The sequence below is a fragment of the Nymphaea colorata genome, chromosome 4 (assembly GCF_008831285.2).
Source record: "Nymphaea colorata isolate Beijing-Zhang1983 chromosome 4, ASM883128v2, whole genome shotgun sequence".
In the NCBI taxonomy this organism is placed as follows: Eukaryota; Viridiplantae; Streptophyta; class Magnoliopsida; order Nymphaeales; family Nymphaeaceae; genus Nymphaea; species Nymphaea colorata.
This window is the reverse complement of record NC_045141.1, coordinates 27,256,584-27,272,304: the sequence shown is the minus strand read 5'-3', so window position 1 is coordinate 27,272,304 and position 15,721 is coordinate 27,256,584. Positions and strand designations below refer to the sequence as shown.

At 40.7% G+C, this 15,721-nt stretch overlaps 1 protein-coding gene across 4 annotated transcripts; it reads left to right on the top strand.

Annotated features, from left to right (window-relative positions):
* The first annotated feature begins 1,923 nt into the window (after nt 1-1,923).
* Nucleotides 1,924-7,365, top strand: LOC116252934 (putative E3 ubiquitin-protein ligase XBAT34). 4 transcript variants are annotated; one of them, XM_031627576.2, is made up of 9 exons: nt 1,924-2,231; nt 2,478-2,604; nt 3,970-4,084; nt 4,391-4,471; nt 4,610-4,698; nt 4,907-4,998; nt 5,170-5,251; nt 5,382-5,484; nt 6,178-7,365. In XM_031627576.2, the coding sequence occupies exons 2-9, from the start codon at nt 2,503-2,505 to the stop codon at nt 6,969-6,971; spliced, it is 1,458 nt and encodes a 485-aa protein (XP_031483436.1). In that variant the 5' UTR covers nt 1,924-2,231; nt 2,478-2,502; the 3' UTR covers nt 6,972-7,365. The 4 variants fall into 4 exon arrangements, with proteins under 4 accessions (XP_031483436.1, XP_031483437.1, XP_031483435.1 ...); XM_031627577.2 differs by having other exon boundaries at nt 1,924-2,323; XM_031627575.2 differs by having other exon boundaries at nt 1,924-2,344.
* Nucleotides 7,366-15,721: the final 8,356 nt, after the last annotated feature.

Here is a 15,721-nt window from a genome sequence, read left to right as displayed (position 1 = left end):
ATGAGGTCGTCAAAAGCCGAAACAAGCAGAGCCGCTTGGTCTTCTGCTTACCAGCTTTATCAAGAGGTCTCTTCTTCGCTTTTTGAAGAACCCGTATTCTCATGCGCAGGAGTGGAGCAACCCGGAAACTTGATGCTATCACTTCCTCATTGTCATAATTGAACCTAACGTGGGAAGTTCACAGATATATCGCCTTTAATTAGCCCCGGTCCCTAGTAGACGGGGTGACCGTATTGAACGTCGCGTGCCACTACTGAAGCCGGCGGTAGCTTTCAGCGGTTGCTGGACAGTGACCGGTTATGATCACCTTGTTATTGTCAATTTCCTAACTTAATACGATGACGCCCGACAAAAGCTCTTATCAGTCACTCGACCTCAGATATTCGAGTTGAAGAAGTCAGGAAACTTAATATCCAGCAATGTCGCAACAAATTGGTTGAGAGTGGCGTAATTTGGTAGGCAGATTGCCTAACCCCAACTTGCTTCTGAAAATACACATCTATGAAAAGGAAGCCTTCTTTCGCAGATTCTGAAAGAAAAATCCTCAATCCCGCTTCCACCTAAGACATTTGCCAAACTGAAAAGGAGACCAAGAATGAGATTCTCTTGTCACGTTCGATTTGTCTAGCGAATGGTTTCCTCAAGAATGAAGCTCACGCTTCCCATGACACCAAGCAGCCTTAACTGATACCCATTGCAAATGCCTTGATTTTCAATCAATAGATGATTGTTATTTAAGCCCACCTACCTCACTCATACCTATCTTTTTGGTTGCCCTTCTGGGGGCACCAGCACGTTCAGTTTTCTTGCTGCTGCTAAGTAAATGGTAAGACTGCTCATAACCTGTCAAGTCACGTTGCTCATGATATTTCAAAGAAATCCACTCTTATTCGGTTGAGAGATGGACCGCATTCATCTTTTTGGTTGGGAACCTAACCTAATAGCTGCATCATTAATGTACACGGACACAATTGCCACCTGCATGTGAATTTGTTTAATTTCTTTTGAGAACGTGGTTTAGCATACGGCCTTCTGCTCTCAAGAAAAACAAATAAAATACTGTAGAGAGTACAGAAGAGTGGTGGACGTTGAAATAGCTAAAACCTTTTTTTTTCTTTTGCTACATGAATACCGATTGAAGTTTGAAAGGAAAGTACTAAAGGGTTACACCTCTCAGCGTAGCTTTGTGATCCAAAAATCCGTGTTTCATTAAATATCGAGATTTAATGACTTAGTTTGCGGATGCAACTTTTTAGATTTCGCCCTGATTTTCAGTTTTAAAAAAATTATAGTTATTTTTTCAGCAACCATGCCTCGGTATGATAATTTGTTATATTAATGATCATTGCTGCACCGGTTGATGCGCTCTATATTTTCTTGTTTATTGCTCTGATGATTATCATATTTATTGTAATCATCGATTAAAAAATGTTCTAAACTTACTTTCGCTAAATCAAACATGTGATCTTAAGTCACTTCACGTGCTTTCATTTTGAAGAGTTTGATCTTGGAGCCTTTTACGGCTGACCTCATAAAGCAACCCAAGGGCTCACGACTCTTGACGACTAAAATATGAGCGATATTGCTAGCTTCGCTAGAACGTTGGACTCCAGATCTTTCTGTTCAAGGAGGTTTTCATCAGTTTTGAGAGCGTATCCAAACTCAACCTAAGTTCAACGTAATGAAACCTAATTTTTATAAACGACGTTTGTGAATGTAAATGTTAGCCGTACCAAATACAGAGGCCCGATTGTAAATGTCAAAGTTTAGCCATACCGCCACTGACGAAAAGCAATAATTAGAAAATAATTGATCTGATAAAAAACGGTAACAAATCGGTTAGAAGTAAAGTTAGAACAGACTCAAACTTTATCATCCGCATAAATCGGAAGGAGGATTGGGGTTAAATCTTTCTAATACGGCCATTTCCCTCGTACGTAAAACCTAGGCGCATGAAACCGTGATGGATGCTTGATGCTCGAGTGCTTGCTCTCACGCGTCAATTCGTCAATGCTGAGGTTTTTCACCTGCCTTGCCGATCAACGCGAACAGAACGCGGAAGAAACTGAGGACGAAAGAAGTTTGAAAACGCCGGCAATCCCGCCCCTACAAGATGTCGACGTAAACAAAAGAAAAAACAAAAAAAGGATCCAGCCTTCAATCAAACCGAGCCAGGGTTTTTTCTTGCGGACAAAGCAAAAAATCCTTCTCATTCAACCCGAAGCTTCCTGGAAAGTCTTTCCTCCCCCTGAAAATCCCTTTCAATTTTCCTTCCTTCCAGGCAAACATGGAAACTAACATTTCCTAGAATTGGACGCCCCACGTAGCGTTTACAGCCTCTCTCGTGATTCTATTCCCCTTTTCCTCTCATAAATTTCGTATTGTCTCCTGCCTTTTGCGTCTTTCTGTCTTTCAGAGCCCTAGATTATTTTTTTTGGGTGAATTAACACTGGTTACTTGATGTTCTTCTTCTTCAGTCTTTAGTCTGGGGCGGAGGATCGGATGGGCGCTCAGCAATCCAAGGATGAACTGCTGCTTCAGCAGGTGACGATTGGAAACGTCGGCGCCATTCGATCTCTTTGTCGAGAGGGCGCCAACCTCGAGGTGCGGTTTCTCTTTTTCTTTGTCTCTTCTTTTCTCCGTTTGATCATGTCCCGGATGGTCGTCATATGAGGTTTGTTTTTCCTTTCCCTTTTCAGAATTTCTCTTTTGTTGATTCCTTGGTCATTCCTTTTTGTTTTCCTGGGTGGCGAGGGGAAGTTTCTGTCCTAGCTTTACCCACATTTCTTACCTGGAGGCGTCCGTTCGTTAGAAGAAACCCTGCCATGCTGCTGTCAAAGCGACAGTGTGTAACCGTTAGGATTTGGTGACTGGTTTTCGAAGTTAAGATTTCGAATGATTGGCTTCTTTCATCATCATCCTTTTTGGTAAATGTGGAGGAAAACCTCCGAACTGATTGTTGCTCTATGCAGTTTGCCCTTAAATTCTACGTTTCATTTTATACATTTGGAGGCAGTAGTCTTGTCTAACTGAAACGCTATGATAAGATTTATTATGCATCTCTACTGCAATACCTACTGCGCATTGTGTTGAGACGGATGGTTGATTGATGGGAGAGCTTGTCCGCGGAGCTGCATAATAAATTATCTTAATATTTCTAGAATCATTATACTGTAGCTAACAGGCCAATGCCTTGGTCAAATAACTGATGGTTGCCTTTTGCTTTTCCTTTTCGTTCTTATATTGTCTGAGCATGGTAGTAAGTTTTATGAACTAAGTAGTCTATGTTAGTTATGCAGCTTACCATTTCGAATTATATTCCTCCTTGTTTTTGTTAATGAATTGCGTTTGTACTTTCTTCTTCTTCTTCTTCTGTTGACTTCCATAGTTTAATCTGAAGCTGAGTTCTAGGAAATTCTGAACTTCTAGTAGAAGAATGTGATGCTGAGGTGGTCGACTGTTTTTCTTTCCATTTTCTTTCCGCTTTTTTCCTGTTCGCCCCATGGTTTAGTAATCGATTAGACAATGAACTGCCGCACCCCATGAGAAAGACAATGATGGGTGGTACTTGTGTAGCCAACTATGCAGTCTTGATTTTGGGCTTTTCCATTGAAGGTCGGCAGTTTTTCTGCTTCTGAATGTGGATCCTATGGTTTAACTCTTACTTTGGCACCTTCGAAAGGCCTATTTGGCATTAGTTGCTTCTTGTTAGTACGTAGTCCATCATATTGTACATGGCTGCTTTCATCAATCTCATTTTTCATAATTACTGTGCAAGTGAACGCAACAAGGATCTCATAGTTTGGAACTTTTGGGGGAATTTTGTTAGAAAGGAGCATTTATGTGGAGTACCATTTATTCTGGTTATTGTTGTATCTTGTTTTCAATTAATTGAAGTGTCTTTCTTGGATGAAGTATTTGCTATTATTAGTAAGTATTTACTGTATAGATAATGTGTCTTTCATGCAGCGGGTAGACAAGGATGGAAGAACCCCACTTATTCTGGCATGTACAAGGGGCGAGCTTTTAGGTGTAGCAGAGTGTCTAATTGAACTCGGTGCCAATTTGAATGCTTACCGGCCTGGTATGTGTTGTTTTTTTTTTCTTTTCTCCCTAAGTCCAATTACTGTAAACTCTTTCTGGGGTTCTAGCTTTCTTATTTGGGACCTGTTCAAGTAACTTACTAGAACCGAGCAGGGAATGCTCCGTGTTGGTGGAGAAAGGCTGTTTGGGACATATTTTTCTCATTAAACCTTGTAAACAACATCTACTGATGAAGGTTTAATGGTTTCAAATTCTTTACAGAACTTAGAATAGTTCATATAATTTGCTCCTATAATTCTTAAACCTAGCGATTGCTGGTTGCTTCTCATGTCCAAGAATATCTCAGGTTCTCATGGAGGAACTCCTTTGCATCATGCTGCTAAAAGAGGCCTTGACAGAACAGTGCTTTTACTTCTCTCACGTGGAGGTGTGTTCGTGGATTGCTTGTGTATCTTACATTGACAAATTTTATTGGAAAATATTTTTGAAGGGAGCCCTCTGTATATGACAACATGGTCATGGTCATCTATCAAACTTCCAAAGTTGCTCCTTTTTCCTGTTTCAGCTAATCCAGGGTTGATGAATGATGACTGTCAAACTCCTCTTGACATGGCAAGGGCAAAAGGACATATTAATGTTGTCCGCATTATTGAGGTAATTATCCGTGAAGTTTGTGCATTGATCTGCCTAACTATTTACATTGTCCATCCTTCCACACAGCTGCATCTATCTGTGGCTGTATGTGCTCATTTACATTTGTGCATGCATGTCTTCTTTTGAACTCTTTTACATGCATCAAATTGCTCATTGAATTGAATACATAATTTTGATCTTCTTTGTGTTAATAATAACTTCTATCCAGGGTCACATCTGCCTATTCTGTGGTTGGGTTCGGGAGCTTTCTGGACCAGGTATATTGGAGGCATTAGCACCTCAATGGGTATCAAAAAAAGTGTTAGTATTTGCTTGATGGCCATTTATTTCCTTTGGCTTGCAATCTAGCAAAACTCTTGCCAAGGCCAGTAATTTGTTTTGGATTTTTTGTTAGTTCAATTATAGTCAGGTTATGCATCAGTTATCTAACAAAATAATAAATAATCTGCAATATAATTTCTTTGTTCTCAGTTGGGTGGTGGTTATACCATCTCATTCTCGTAACCGCACCAATCCCAAAAAGTTCGAGCTTGCTGTTTATCTTAGCTTACAGGTATGAATCTTTTCAATGATATATGAGGCAAATTTGTGTACCATATATAATTTTTTCTTTGTTCAAATTACTTATCTGCATTTTTTGGAGATATTTTATCTTTGATGCTGTGATGTCATCTGTTTCACAGACAGCACAGCCACGGACAGTTATTTCACTATGGAAGTCTGAGATTGAGGAACCAAAACTTAACCACCCAGATCCTGTCCTGATTATTTTTGACAAGAATAGCAGTAAGTTCTCTGATTTAGAGTATAAAATTTTGTGCACATTAATCATAAGATTTCCATGAGTTGAAATTTTGTTGTGAAACTTTTATGATTGGTTCCTTCTGCTTGATCTCACAAAACTTATTCGGCATAACAGATACATGGTCCATAAGTACAATGAAGGTCTTAACAATTTAAGCACTAAGTGAAGAACATTCATGAAAGTTCTTTCGGACAAAGAAGTATCACAATTCTCGGCAGAAGGAAATGATAATTTAACAAATCAAAGTGAAAGTGAAGTACAGTACTTAACCGCATTTTCAAATGCAATGGCCATTGACACTCTATCATTCCGGAAGTTTCTTTTTGGAATCTTGGAGAGGAAGACACAATTGGTGGCCATATAGTCCACCTTGCTGGACACATTGAACACCTTAACAGTTGCTCATAATCTTTGTTATCTGCATGGACCTGATGGGAAAGATTGCAAGTCTGCCAGGGAGTGAGAACCACATGAATAATTTATTGACTTTTTTACAGTTGTCAGGTTAACCTTTATGTGTATAATCCAATAGTTTTGCTCTTTAATGGTCAGACTGATGCTGTTCTGGAATTACTTAGTTGTCTTCTCCTTTTTATTGGAGAACTCGACCAAGTCTGCATTAGGAAACGAGTCATTTCATGGTCACCTGCATACTTACTGTGTAATTTTAACAGGAACTAAGTTCAAATTCTTGTCTGCAAATGAGGGTGACAAGGAACAAATCAAGAGGCTTTGTGAAGCTTGCAGAGGAACTCCACAGATAAGCACTCCAGCAACCTCTGTTGCATCTTCCACTGAGGATCTTGAGATAGCCATGGCCATCAATGCTTCAATTCAATCAGCTATGGAGGAAAACGTGCCCCCTTTTCCCACCACAGACCAGAGCATTCAAGCTATTAGCACTAATGGTTGGGGAAACTCTGCTGGGAGTCCTAGCTACAATGGCTGGGGACTTAGCAATGTCCCTCCGCCTCCAAAAGCTGGAGATGACAGACCTGCATCTACATCAAAAACTCATGAAGATTACTGGCCAGCTAAGCCTAGTGGCTATAAGGCCAATGGATTGGGTGCATCTGAAGCAGGTCCAAGCAGTGTGCCCACTCAGATTTGCCAAGGTCAGGAACTGCATGAAACCACAATTGTTGGGACCTCTTTCGCTGCTGAATCCTTTGCTCCTTCAGCTCCACCTCTTCCTGAAGGTCCAGTTCAATATCCAACTGTCGACTGCAGCCCAGTTGATCTGGAAATGCCTCCTAAACAGGATGGTTCACGTCAAGGTCTATCCAAGGACGGAGATGGTTCCTCTGCATGTGTGATCTGCTGGGATGCTCCAATAGAAGGTGCATGCATTCCTTGTGGTCACTTGGCTGGTTGCATGTCTTGCCTGAATGAAATCAAAGCAAAGAATTGGGGCTGCCCTGTTTGCCGTGCTAAGATTGAGCAGACTATGAAGGTGTACACTGTCTAGCTAGCAAACTGAAGTATATAAAAGGAAAAATTTGCTCCGTTACATGATTGAGGTATATGTATATGTATATAGCCACAGACAAGACTTCATCAAGGCTGAGATGCAGTGTTCTGCAAAATTTTTAACGTCCTGGATGATAAGCTGCCTTTGTGGTAAACCAGAGATTGAAGATGCCGATCAGATTATATTGCTGTTCCGAGGAACGACTTAAGTTCTTTAAGCATGTGTTTTGTAAATATTTCCTTCTGCTTTACTGATATTAATTGTCCTTCACCTTCTGTTGCCCCTCGTACATATGGCCTTAGTTTTTATTTACTATTGGTTTCGGCTGTGCAAAAGTACTGTGTAAGTGCTTCTTTTATAAAATTGAAGGCATCTGAAATCGCTTTTTGAATTTGATTCAGCTAGTTGTTGGCTTTTAATCTTTTTCCTGGTTCCTGGTTCTGGTTTGTTCTTTAGCACAGAAAAGATGGATTACTCCTACTGCACCAAAATATCGAGATATAAAAACTTTTTTTGCTAGTTGGATTGGGACCAGGGTACGTTTTCCAGTTGGCATTAATAAATATCTTCATCTAGGTGTCTGCTCTAACCCTAGCCTTACTCTCAGGAGTAACAAAAACTTAAGGTGGAACACGCGTTTTGTATAAGTATCAAGAGATCGTGGGATATACAGATGCTCCGTTTCAGGAAAATAGCTTTCATGTTTAGGTATAAATATAAAGTTTAACAAGCTTTAGCTGTTTGGAAATTTTATCCTATATGAATAAGGATTTCTTGATATCGTCTTCCTTAGTCTGTCGGGGTCGTCGATTTCAGAGCAAGCACTTGAAACCAATCTGGAGATCCCATCGACGCAATCCTGTGGAGGCAAGGCGCGCTAGGCAATCTCTTTTTAGAAATGCTGTTTCCTCTTGATATCTATGTTTCTTTACTATGTGTTAAGTCTTTTGCTTCAACCCATCTGAAATTGTCTTTTTAAAAAAAAAATCTGGGTGTTTCTTCGTATTTAATGGAAGGGAGATTGGCGTCCGTGGAGCAAGTCCTGGGGGTTTTGGTGACGACTACCATCATGAAATCTCCAACCGTGTGAGCTTGGAACGCAACAGCTGAGGGAAGAAAGTCCGGAGAGTTTTGGTATTGGAAAGAAAAAACTGCTCTGCACGCATTTTTTAGTTTCTAACAGTGTTGAAACACAGGAATATTTTGGAAAATTTCAAGAAGACATCGTTGTAGGTTAAAACTATAATATGAGATATACTGGCCGGGAATTTCCAACAGTATATAATTTGCTGTTTTTTTTCCTGTGATCATTTACTGGTGGACTTGCAAATTCCTTTTGATACATCTATCGTAGGCAGTAAACCTTCAAATCAAGCAAGTTTAAGCACGAAAGAGCTAATTCATCTAAGAACTGCACGGCCGTGATAACTGAGAGTGGGGTTGCAAAGGTTAACTTCATGATTTTGAATCTAATTTCCTATGTATTTGACACAGCTAACTAACAAGCATTTAAAATCCAAATTCCAATGTAGTCGTCAATGGTGGTTGGATCACCAGATCGTGGTCGGACCAAGGTGTTCACCCTCCGCCCAATTTTAATTCTAGTGCACTGGGTCTTTGAGATACATTTTGGTCTCTGCAAGTATCGATTTCTCTCTTTCTCACTCACCTATCTCTCTCTCTCTCTCTCTCGTAGACACACTGAGAAAGAGATCGATGAAGAGCGCTTTAGAGTAGGCCGACCAAGGAAAAGGCAATCACCAAATGATCAAAACAATTCGGAAACACGCAGATGGGCGACAAGAGCATTCTAAAATGGGTTGACGGAGGCGAATTATTAATTAGGGGATGCAAAGCTGTCAACAGCTAAATAATGCATCGTTTTATACATTATCAAGTGAAGAATAGCGGCAATAGTTCAGCCGTCAATGAAGGCGGGTTGTACATAAACATTCTCACAGCCCCACGATCACAACTCAAGCTCTTTTAAGTTGGCTCCACATTCCTGTAGATCTTTTCTAGAGATAGTCCTTTCTAATTGGCGAGACTTGCAAGTTGTTTTCACTGAATATGAAGTAAGAAAGAGGTAGAGGGCTTAAAAGAAAGCCGTTTGCACTCTAATGGCTATCAACAAGCTCTTTTCACGTGAAGAAGTCTAAACGCACTTTGACGCCCTCATGCCTTCTAATGTAAAATGCTCCAGTTAGCCTGGAGTCTTGGCAATTGGGTACCTTTGCATACGACGTGAATCATAGATTTTCGCTTCACCGTTTCAAGTGAAATAAATTAGACTAACTCCTTGCAAATCAGTTCCTTGTCCCCAATTTTGGTAACTCTAGACATGGAACGAAAAAGAAAAAATTTTAGGGGTCATTTGGTAGACTCAGGGTCGCTTTAAAAGTGTCTTATGAATATGTCTTAAAAAGATTGAAGCATATTGATGGAATGTTAAAGTTAATGTTCTGAATCTCGTTCAATCTTTAGGGTAGATTCCACGTTCCCCAATGAGAGTGAAAACCCAGCCTTCTTCCGCTTGCCCTTTAGGGGCTAGAATGGGGTGGTTAGTGTACCGTGGCGTCACCTTCAGTACTACACCCATATGTATATGTTCTGGAAACATAGCACCTATGAAAATTAAACGACGACAATGTTGGTCCTTATCTCCGTCAGCTTAACCCCCGTGCTACACTCAGACTTCACTTCGGGCTAACAACTCAGGTCCTCGCTGCTTCGTTTAAAAGGAGTCTGATTCAGTCACGTAAGCCTTGTTCTTTTGAATTTTTTAATAGTTTCATCTTTTACTCCGACATCGAGAATACTCATTTCCTTTTGAACTTGACAGAAGGAATTGGCGGTATTTAGATAGGAAGCACGCAGCATTATCAAATTATTTAACGGAGTAGCTGGCGGGAGACAATTATATATGTATTTATTGATCTTACAAATTATTTGTGTACGAGTCATCAACCGAATATTACGAACAATTTAAAAAAAAAAAAAAAAAAAAATTGTTTGCGGGTTTTAACCTCACATACCGACAGCTTAGAAAGATGGGATGGGATGGAGCTTTGAGGAGGGAGGGGAGAAAGGACGGGGAGTGTCAAGTCAAAACAGCTACCCCGCCGACGAACAGTTCGAGTTGGGGACGCCATCCGTCATTATCGTGAAAGGTACGGGCGGTTCTGTAACTCTCCCTTTTCTTACACACGCCACCGTGCGCACCTGCATACGGCCACCGACTGCCAGTCTGAAGAAGCTGCTTCCAACAAAATTTTATATTTAAAAGAAATTCCCAAGTTCCTCTTCTTTTTCTCCTGACTGCGACGTCGTACCGCCGTTTGATTTGACACCACCGGCTCATATCATGACACGTAAACCTACTACCTGTGAGAAGGCAGAAGGCGAGGAATCTCCACATCACGACAGCTCTGCTTGGGGGTTCAATCAAAATATTCGTATCATGCATCCACCGTCCCGGGTGTATTCTCCGAATCGAGACAGCCGAGATACCAACCAACCATACTTTCTTATCCTATACATATATATATATATATCCGAAAGATAATCGGCTCATGTGAAACACAACTGAGATTTCTGACAGTGCGGTGGAATAGTTTGCCTCCACTAACTGTTTAGGTTTCTGTCTATGTTCTACTAATTGGCGTGTCCTGTATAGCATCCAGTTGAAACTTGACTAACTCTGCTACAAACTCATTGAATTTCCTAAGGAACACGTGATAGAAGCTCCTTTGAACTTTCCTGTCTTGGCCATGAGCCTTGCAGCTTGTCCGATCGCCAGATCTTTACTTGGTTTTCTCGTAACACTAGTACCATATCAAACACATGAATTTATTCAAACATGCATAACACATTTTATCTGTTCAATCCAATCCGGAATAAAGCTAGAGCATCTTCTCAAGTTTAGTTCCTTTCACCGGTCAGTTCATCGCTCTCTTTTCCTAAACGAAGAGAAAAAGAAAAGACGCCCGTGGTAAACTAAGAGCTCGTCCTTAATGGTCAGGGCCGGGAAGCTGTCCGACAGGCGCAGAGGTGTTCACGTGGGTGTGGCGCTCTTCCACTTGCAGGGTCCCACGCATCACGTCGCACTAAAGGAGGGTAAGATGTTTACCGCATGCGGTCAGCTCTTACTGACCAAGGTACGGGCGCCGTAGTTCCTTCGCACCTCCTACTCAGATTCTCTGCGCCACTCCTGTTTCCGCTATTTCCTCAACCCACTTCCCCTGTCATAGAGATGAGAAGACAGTAAATACGAATAGGGTGGATTCGTATGATTGTATATGTATTTATATACCACGACCTCCTTTTTAGGATGCTGCTAACCTTTGGCTATCGTTTGAAATACAGAGACTAGAGATTATTAGCTAGGTTGAGTTTAAAAGCCAGGAGTCTGAAATCCTTGGCAATTTGAGAACTCCCACGTTTATATACAATACAGGTGACCTGTCTTTACACGTAAAATAGCTTGGTGAAGGCAAACTTGCCCTTCTTTTCTCTAAATTTTGAATGGCTGATCGCTTGCAAATTGCTTTCTACCGCCTCAACTGTTGCCAGCTCCCTGCTGTATCTGATCGAGGCTGAACCATCCCCAAGGTGGGATATCATCTTCGTGTCCAGCTAAAATTTCAGCCCCAGCAAGCTTCCATGATTAAAGTCGCTCGATCAATCTTGTTAGAATCAGATAATGAAAGATTAATGGACCGGCCACCTGCATTCCAAGATTGCTGTCCAATTCATGGTTTCAAATTAATGGTGGACCCCCGTTCCCTTTCAAGCGTATCTTTTGGTACACTAAAAGCAAAAGGTTGGAATAGTGTTGCTGAGATCATGGTAAGAGAAGAACAGTTGACTTACTGAATTTTGATCATGGCAGCACCTTCGTGCACAGTCTCTCTCTTTTGCGTGCCATTTGTAACCTTCTAAGGAAAAGGATTTTCTCTGATTTACTTCACAGTCATATTTTGGGGGTTTTCTTCGTATCGGCATTCATTTGTAGCATGTGGAGCAGGGAAGCCATGCTTTCAAGCACTGCATCTCCATCCATCCCATCGCATTTCTGGCTAAGGAATTAAAGAACAGTGCATGGCATTACTGGATGGAAGAAGCTTTATATGGAAGCATTTGGATATATGATTGACAGTGGTCGTGTTTATCCACACAACCGAAGCAAGGACAGCGTTATGTACGTATTAACAGCGTAACTGATCCGCCGTCCGAGCTCTGTGTACTATATATTCGCCCTTTCCATGATAGGGAAACTAGACCCACCATAGCTAGCTTCTAATTTTCAAATTTTCAGCTCATCCATCCATCCGAGACATGAATCCTATGATACTTTGTACCTATGTCAACACTAGTGTGGTTCGACGTTGTAGTGCTAATAATGTTACCATTCACTTTTTGTGCTTCAGAAAAAACATATGCAGATGTTAAAACATTATAACCTGAAACAACAATATAATTCATAAGATGTGAGCAATAAAATATTTAAGTGCTCAATCATTAATGAAAGAAAGCAGTTGGGTCATGGATGGTTGTATGTGCACTTAGTTTCTTTTAATACCATCAGCTTTTGCAATCTGAACTTCGCATGTCAGTCGCTTTAAATGGTTCATCCGAGATGATTTTCAAATATCATTCATCCTCACTCTCAAGCTCAAGCATGACGTTGCGATCTTTGATTAGGAACATCTACAACCATTTGATGTTCTACTAGTCGCAGTGGACTGTGGGGAAAATAATTGCCCTACGTGCAGGATGGTCAGGGCATCCAAACAAAGTAAAAACAGCATGGTCCTGCTCATATTTCAGTGACAGAAGAACCCCGTTTATAATGATGAATGTTAATATGGTGAGAGACAGGAAGAGAGATGTACGAACTGCAAACAGAGACTAAGAGACAAGTATATGCAGTCGGGCTGTAGAGCTAGGTTGCACCCAACCACGGCTGGAAAGGGGAGGGAAGGGGCCACGGCAGGGAAGGGAAGGGGCCCATCTTTCAAATAGCCCCCACAAGGAATCCACGTGAAGGTGAAATATGGCAAAACAAACGATTTAGGGGGTTGATGAGACAAGAAGGAGCAATCCAAAAAAAGGTGGCATAACAGAGAGAGAGAGAGAGAGAGAGAGAGAGAAACACTGCTGTCCAAGGCCAACGGATTGGTGGAGGCCTATGAATAAAAACAAACATGCATCTAAATGCGGGATGCAATTCTTGCAGCATAGCATTCAAATTGTTATTAGTCCATTTCATTTTAGGAACTAACCATACGCTATAAAGTGTATCCAGCAGTATGTTGATAGAAAGTATTTCATTCATTGGGAATATCTCATTCTTAGATGACCATATTCACCACCACAAAGAAACGTTCAGCCCAAATCATCCGCAGAGTTTGCCATTGTTTAGTTCTTTCGACTAAAGGGGCCTATGCAAGGTCATGAAAAGAGATGGTACTCCTATACCAATTGATGGAGCAGACCAATTGGTCAAGAAAAGAGGTTTAATTTGGAGTACAGATACGCACGAGTCCGAACCGCAGATCAATTGATGGAGCAGACCGCTATAGGTTTCTTAAAACAACGGAGTTTCTGTGACGCGGATCTTACTTGTCAGGATAGATACAAACCTTTAATGACGATTTAGAGGACACGTCAGTAATGATTGTCGTATACCTTGAAGTTTTCTTTCCTGGACCTATACCGGTGAACGTTCTCGCCGCATCCCTTTCTTCGCACAAAACGCAATGGACTTTCAATGACGCGGTATACTTTTTACTGACGAAGGGAAGCGGTATTAACGATTGACGTGATCTATAACGGTGAAGTGCGCACCGCTATATGCTGTTTCTTATGAACTTCGCAAGGGCAAGAATTTTTACTGACGAAGATCCACTACCCCTCAGTAATATTTCCTCGTTACTGACATTCAAAAGGGAACGTCTTACTGACACTTATTTTCTTTTGCATCAGTAACTGCATGACTTTTTGTAGTGCAATTAGTTGAAAACGCTGGTGTCGACGCTGTTATGCCAAATTAGATGTGTGGTACTTGCCTCTGCATTAAGACATAGGGGCATTTGCTTGCTAAATGAAACCCTGATTTTTTTTTCCTTGAAAAGTAGGCGAGCAGGAATGAGGTGGCACAATTAATTATATATTTCTGCCTAATTACTATAAGGCGTATAAAATTGGACTCTACCTCAAATGCAAGACTCCGGAATAGAGAGGCAAATGGTGCATTGGTTGAGAAGCTGAAGGCCTGGGTGCTGCACACACACATATATACCATATATATATATATATATAAAGAGAGAGAGTGAGAGAACTTTGGAAAGACATAATTCGAATACTGCTTTAAACTTTCGCATTTAAAATAGTTTTTACGAGAAACCTTAAGTGCCTAAAGATGCTTGAATTATCAACCATTAGTACATCGACTATCCTTTATCTGGTGTGAATTGGGGGGCGTTCCTTGGTAAGGGAGGAGTTTCTAGTTCGACCTTTCAAGTTTCAACCATTAGCGAAGAAAACACATATATATGGCTTGATATTAAAGCTTTGCCCAACTTTTTCTGGCGCGGGAGAGTTGTCTTGTTGACAAATTCACAAAAACAATGTGACCCGTACGCTGAGGCTTAAAGTCATCTTGGTTTGTTCAAATACGACCATGGTGTCAATGAAAACCATTAACGTTCTCCTCTCTATTATTATTGTTGTTTGTCAAAACGCTTTTCCACCCAAATAATATTGTCTAACGTTACACTATCGTTTTTTATGGATATATATTGCTACGGTTATTCTTTGTTTACCGGATCTGATCTCCTCTTCTAACGTATGCGTGTATAACCAAGAGACAAACTTGTATGAAAATTGAGACACAAAAGTTTCAGTTATAGCAATATTTAAATTCCATCTTTAATTGATTTGATTGACTGCCACACCTATTACTAAACTTGGCGAATGGCTAGGGGTGTACAACGACTCAAGCCAAACTCAGATTGGACTCAAACACGATCTGTTACGTCAATCGACCTTATCTTTGTCTCTTAAACAAAGATTAAATTAAAATTTGAGTTTGTAACAAGTCAAGTTCAAGTTATATGAGGTGCGCTTGTTGGAGTTTGTAAACAAGTCAAGTTCAAGTTGTATGACGTCTGCTTGATTGAATTGGAGTATTCTCATGTACAACTAAAGGTGTCCTGTGAGTCGAACCAACTCAACTCATAGTGTTGGATTTGTGTCCAGTTTGATCCCTGCAAAGCTGGACCCAAGCGTGGGCGGAGCCAAGATAGGGTTAGCTTGGGTCTCGGCCCCCCCTCAATTTTTTTTTTAAAAAATGGCATGTAAATTTAAAAAATTTCACTTGAAAATTTTGAAAAATGATATTTTACTCTAGTTAAAATTTAAAAACTTTAATTCGGCCCGCCTCATGAAACTGCCCTTAGACCCAAGTCCAATAGACTCGACTATATAGCTAGTTATCGAGGTTCAATCAAGCTGAAATGTTACCGAGTTGAACCCAGGTGCAAGCTTGAGCTCAATCGGTTTTATCTCCCGAGCATAAATGAGTTCGAGCTTGATATAGCTCTACAGTCAGCTATCAAGTCAGGTTTGAGCTCACCTTGTAAAGCTCTACTCTAAATCAAAATGTGCTTGAGCCAAGTAAATATACATTTGCCAACTAGAAAGAATTTCTTCTGCTCAATGTTGGGATCAATCCTGAACATCTC

Bases quoted from the DNA above. Each gene is read 5' to 3' on its own strand.
- LOC116252934 (XM_031627576.2), top strand. From the start codon at position 2,503: ATGGGCGCTCAGCAATCCAAGGATGAACTGCTGCTTCAGCAGGTGACG. The intron at 4,085-4,390 runs GTATGTGTTGTT...AGAATATCTCAG, and splicing joins TTTGAATGCTTACCGGCCTG to GTTCTCATGGAGGAACTCCT. The intron at 5,252-5,381 runs GTATGAATCTTT...TCTGTTTCACAG, and splicing joins CTGTTTATCTTAGCTTACAG to ACAGCACAGCCACGGACAGT.